We start from the raw sequence: 6,100 nt of genomic DNA, 5'->3' as shown, positions 1-6,100 counted from the left end.
TTTTTTTTTTTTTTTTTGATACTGGTAATTGAACTCAGGAGCTTGCGCTTGCCAGGCAAGTGCTTGTGCTGCTAAGCTATATCCCACCATGCCCTGACTCTTCGCCGCCGCCCTTTTTTTTGAGACAGAGTCTTGCTCTGTAGCTCAGGGTAGCTTTGAACTCACTATGTAGCCCAGGCTGGCCACAAATTCGCAGCTATCCTCCTGCCTCAGCCCAGATGCTGGGATTACAGGTGTGTGCCACCACACCCAGCTGGTTTTTACTTCAATGTGACAGCTGGAATGCTTAAAATTACATGTGTATCTGCATTAGATTTCTCTTGGGCCAACACAGGTATAGATGGAGCCAAGAGCCTCACAAAAACACAAAAAATTTCTATCCCGAAACAGATGCGGAAAAGATGAATGAAGACAAAAGAACTTGGAAGTTATACTATGTAGACTCTGCATAGTAGTGTGTTTTGGGAATTGTTTGTTTGTTTGTTTTGGCTTTTGTTTTGTTTTGAGACAGCATCTTGCTGTATAATCCATACTGGCCTCAAATTTGCGAGGATCATCCTTCATCAGCCTTCCATTGCTAGGATTGCTGGGAATGTGTGCATGTGCCACCATGCCCAGCTTTGTGTGGTAGTCTTTTAAAATGAAAAGATTTATTTATAAGAGTGTTGGTGATAATGCAGGCAGCTCTTAATATGTATTATGTCCCAGCCACATTTTTGGTCTTTTTAGGTATATTATTTGATTCTGGCTGTGTGCTTGTACTCTTTTTTATATATAACGAAAGGCCTAGAGAAGTTATATAATTTACCCATGGGCACACAGCAAGCAGGTTGAAGGTAGGATTTGCATGAGGCAGTCTGACCTGAAGACCCACACTTCACCCATAGTTACGCTAAACCAAGTTTGTTCTTGTTGGCACTGATTTCCTTCACCTTCTATAACATTATAAACTTAGGAGGAAGAAGTAAATGTATAGTCAGTCACTCCTCAGTTTGCCTAATACCCATTTATTATATTTTTAATTATATTGCATGTTTTTATTTTCAATAAATGAAAATCTTTCCCTTTGTAGGAAAAGGTTATCTCTTACTTATATAACGTAAAACTTTGTTAAAAGTTTTTTTAATACTATATCTCAGTATTGTTAATCAATTAAGTTGCTAGTAAGTCAAGTTTTAAAACAACATGTAAGGCTGTTGATTGAGATTAAGTCTTTTTTTTTTTTTTTTTGGTTTTTCTCCGGTACCGGGAACCGAACTCATGACCTTGCGCTTGCCAGGCAGGCGCTTTTGCCGCTGAGCTAAACCCCCAGCCCCGAGATTAAGTCTTAATTCTACAGAGCTCTGGTCTTTGGAATGGAAATATTTTTCCCTTTAATTTAACTTTTGTATCTGCAGAGTTCCCAGCATAATGCCAGGAAAAGGGGATTCAGAGAGGCATCTGACACCTTCATGTAGTACACTACCTATTGGAATGTTCTGAAATTGTTTTTCATTAATGCATTTTTACCCTTTCAGCCAGTAAAAAAGAAGAAAATTAAGCGTGAAATAAAGATTTTGGAGAATTTGAGAGGAGGCCCCAACATCATCACATTGGCAGACATTGTAAAAGATCCTGTGGTGAGTGTTGTAGGCATTAGCAAGGCCCACCAGGCCTGAGGTGGTGTTGGACCCAGAGCACAACTGGCCTCTTGCTGTTCCCCCCACCCTCAGCATTAAGTCCTGCTTTACAAGTGCCTAATCTGGTATACCATTTTAACTAGCTTAGGTCTTTCTTTCAAAGAGACCCACAGACTATTTCTTATTCTTCTAGGCTAAGAGACTGATAGCAGTGGAAACTGAAATGTCTTACTCCATTTTGCAAACTCAGGGCCAATGCTGATGGGCAATGGGCGCATTGCCGGGCTGCCTAGAGCCTGGTGAGACTTCAGCTCCATGTCTTCTGTTTGAAATCCATCCTTAAAATGACCTAAGTGGTGGTGATCAGAGTTGGGAGGGCTTCTAGCAATAGAGGGTTTCTTACTCCTGAGGCGAGGCCTGCCAAATTCACCGTGCAACATCTGCAAACATTGTGCCTGCTAAACTTGGCAGTTCCATTACTAATGTATATTTTTTTTTTCTTTCCCCTAGTCACGAACCCCCGCCTTGGTTTTTGAACATGTAAACAACACAGACTTCAAGGTATATTAGCCAAATATTTAAAACTATGGGGTTTTTAGGCCACCTAGAGAGCCATTTATGGATATGATAGAAGAACTTGTTTCTCAGTTCTTAAAAGAACTTTTCATCCTGACATTATGGAATCTTGATATAGAAAAGCTCCTGTACAAGTAGTGCTCATTTTCCACATAGTACCATTTTGCCCAATTATTTGGTTATGATTCTTTTTAATGACTACATTTATCTTTCATCGCTTTTGCCACTCATTAAAGAGTTTCTTCTTATGTCCACCCTACTAAAGGCAACAGTACATGTTCACCCAGAATCTAGCTGTACAGCAAGTTATTTTAAGACAAGGATGTTTGAGAAGAATGTATTGTGTGCTTATAATAGTAGAAACTGCATCTTCCTTAAAATTTCTGAAAATTACTGGTTTATACACCCCACTGCCACCACCATTGAGACTGAGGATTGAACGTAGGAATCTGTTCATGCCTGGCAAGCACTCCTATCACTGAACTACTGTGCAGCGCCTTGTGCTATAGGTCATAAAAGGTCGGAAATGGAAAAGGATGATGTCAGATTTCCACTTTAGCACATGTTTGGTAGTTTACTTAATTTCCAACACCTGTCAATTCCAGTGTAATGGAAGAATATGAGCTCTTTCTTGGAGTATACGTTGTAAAGGTATTTGAGTTGCCTTTGCGGCAGTATAAAGAATGTTATGTATCAATAAATGGAAGCGCTCTTTTGTTGAGAAAGGGATGAGGAAGGAGGATCACTGTGAGTTTGAGGCCAGCCTAAACTACATGGTAAGACCCTGTTCCAAAAAAAAGGAAAGGAAGAAAAGGAAAATTGTTTTAGAGAATGTCAACTTTAAAAAAAAAAAAAAAAAAAAAACGGCTGGAGATTTAGCTCAGCAGCACAGCAGCTGCCTGGCAAGCGTGAGGTCCTGAGTTCAATTCCCGGTACCAGGAAAGAAAAAAAAACAGGATACCACTGAGTGTTTAAAGATATGTACAAGTAAAAAAATTTTAGCCCTTTGGAAACTGGACAGATTACATAACAGTTCTTCAGAGTTTAGTACAGGAATAGTTCTGTTGAAGTAGCTCAGCAGATTTGGCATCATGCCATCTGTATATCTACTGATGGTCAGCAGTGCTGTAGGAAGCAGGTTAGTTCCCTACTGAAGAGGGTTGTGTTTTTGCCAGAGCATTTTATAAGAAGGTCTAAAAGTAAATGGAAAGGCAAAGTAAATTATAGGTGTGGATTTTCTCCCAAGAGTGAATTATAAATTCACTGATACAAGTTTAAATATTTCTGCACTTGTACATTCCTGGTTGTAAACCCATAGTATCTCTTAAACAATGATCGTTATGTTGGAGAAATAGAAGTGAACATGCGGGTCTTGATACAGTGGCAGAGGAGCCAAGTCTTAGTTTGAATTGCTGTAAGGATGAGAAATTGCCTCCCTATGAGCTTTATTTCATGACTGAAATGTTGCCTTTGTTTTTAACAGCAATTGTACCAGACGTTAACAGACTATGATATTCGATTTTACATGTATGAGATTCTGAAGGTAAGGAACTTTGGATATTAAATAGCTTTAAATTAACCTTGACTTTGTTAAATAGTCCAACTGATGGTATAAAACTCAGTGAACTAACTTTGTAAAGTTATATTGAAATAAAGGGCCTGAACTTTTTTTTTATAATTAACTTTTTTAAATAATAATTTAATAGTATTCGGACCCTTGGGCTAATGTAAGGGTTATAGAATGGTGTTTAGTAGGAGTGCAGTTCCGGATGCTTTGCAGTGTTTGGAAAAAAGCTGAGAGTGTAAATGATGTTGTCAAAATTTATAAAAACTCTTAGCTGGGCTTGGTGGCACACACTTGTAATCCCAGCACTTGGGAGGCTGAGGCATGAGGATCCTTGTGAGTTGGAAACCATTGTGGGCTACAAGTGAGCTCAAGGCCAGCCTGAACTTCGTAGCAAGACCCTCTCTCATCAACACCAAAAAAAAAAAAAAAAAAAAAAGGCTCTTGATCTGTTGCCTTCTAATGTACTTTATTTTACTGAAGATTCACCAAGTAAAACTGTAAACCTTAACTTAGCCTTCAAAAAAGTCTTTGTCCTAAGGATTGTGTAAATTTCTACGTAAGGATTGCTAATTGAGAATGGACTTTGATTTCTAAAATGGGATCACCAAATACATCTTGCTCCTAGTATTTATAGTATGCTGTGCCTTTCAGCTTTATAGAGGTGAGAATTGCTAAGAGTTGGTTAAGGTTTCTTATTAAACAAGGGTTGGCATTAAGCCTATTGCTTAAGCCTGAGAAGTTACCCAGAGGAAATAGTACTGGTATAGATACTTCATCTTTTCATTTACTCATGCAGTTTTGTGCCACGCAAAGTTTGAGAATGTTATGGATATGTCTCCTTAGCCTAGCCAGCTGAAGGAATCCAAGTTGCCCTTGAGGAAAGACAAGAACTTGGCTAATGACATCAGTTAACTCAAAGGCCAGGATTAACAAACCCAAAGGCTATGTCACTGAGTTCACCTTAATTTGAGGTTACAGACTTTTCAAGTTGGATTGATTGATGACCTCGATCAGGGCCAAACAGTACTGTAAGCTTCATGAGCCAAGGGGCTCTTTGTCACAGTATTCTTTGCTGTTGCAGCACAGAAGCAGCTGTGGGTAGTATGCAAACAAATAGGCTGACTGTGGTGTGACACATTATTGTCACAAAAAAGGACAGCAGACCAGATTTAGCCCATGGCTGTAGTTTGTCAATCTCTATTAAATAGTCTTAGCCTCTAAAGAATTGCTGTTCTTCAAAAATTTTGAGAGGCTGTTTATAGAGATAATCTAGGCTGTAAATAAGAGGGGAAAATTAGAAATGGTTCAGTTGGTATATACTTCAATTTTTCTGAACAGAAAGAATTTTGAAATAACTGTAAGGAACAAAATTGAGATTCAGAGACCTGAGTTTGCTGGACTTTGGGATTCTGAAGTTTCTAAAGAACAGCTGTGGGAGTTATTGTCCTGATCCTGATTCCCAAGGTTGTTGTGAGCCAGAAGGACTATAGTACATGAAGGGAAAAGTTGGGAGTATTAAAAGAAAATCATTCTTCTGCAGGTTTTTTCCTATCTTACCTTTTTCTTTCTCATAGGCTCTTGATTATTGTCACAGCATGGGAATTATGCACAGAGATGTGAAGCCTCATAATGTCATGATTGATCATGAGCACAGAAAGGTAAAGTAACACACTGACAAGTTTTACTTACCTCCATCATAGAGTAAAACCTATCTTTAGCACTTTATCCCTAATAAGTGAATTAAACCATTATTTGTATTCCTGAGAATGCTGTCAAGGAAACATAATTTGTATAATGGGTAAAACATTTGTTAGGCCAAGAAATAAGGCTTTTTCTTAACTTATTTAATAACTAGTTTCCTTAGAAACTTCTTTCTTCTCATCTGCCTTCTTTTTCTTACCTGTACAGTGAGTGTATTATTGTCCTTCATACCATTAAGTTAAATGTGAGAATTAAAAATGCACAGTTGTGAAGTGTTAAGAAAATACTGCTTTGCTTAGCAAGTGTCAGGAGAACTTTGATTTTGCACATGCTTTTCCACAAGAGGGGTAATGGCCATATGCTTTGTAACATTTCAGTTTTTTAAGGTGACTAAGCAATGATGACTGTCCATTGTATTCTTGAGGAATGTGATTTGTTGACTTAACTACTGATGTTTTAGACACATAATATGTGACTGACCCTGTTTTATAGGTTGGGGGATGGGATATATAAGTGAACAAAGCAGACCAAAAAATTACGTATCTGTGAAGGGTGGCTGGTTAGGATAGAAAGTTTAAAGTGATATGGAAGACGAGAATAGGAAATGGCAGAGGGTGTTTCGGTTTTAAAATAAGTG

At 38.3% G+C, this 6,100-nt stretch overlaps 1 protein-coding gene across 1 annotated transcript in view; it reads left to right on the top strand.

Moving 5' to 3' along the window:
* Positions 1-6,100, top strand: part of Csnk2a1 (casein kinase 2, alpha 1 polypeptide) — a 70,512-nt gene that overhangs the window by 52,504 nt on the left and 11,908 nt on the right. Inside the window, 4 exon segments of the mRNA XM_005414727.2 lie at positions 1,518-1,619; positions 2,130-2,180; positions 3,679-3,738; positions 5,337-5,420. Of these exon segments, the coding sequence (XP_005414784.2) occupies positions 1,518-1,619; positions 2,130-2,180; positions 3,679-3,738; positions 5,337-5,420 (297 nt within the window).

Source organism: Chinchilla lanigera, unplaced genomic scaffold (assembly GCF_000276665.1).
Source record: "Chinchilla lanigera isolate Chin_1 unplaced genomic scaffold, ChiLan1.0 scaffold00196, whole genome shotgun sequence".
Classification (NCBI taxonomy): domain Eukaryota; kingdom Metazoa; phylum Chordata; class Mammalia; order Rodentia; family Chinchillidae; genus Chinchilla; species Chinchilla lanigera.
This window is presented reverse-complemented; position numbering and strand designations above follow the sequence as displayed.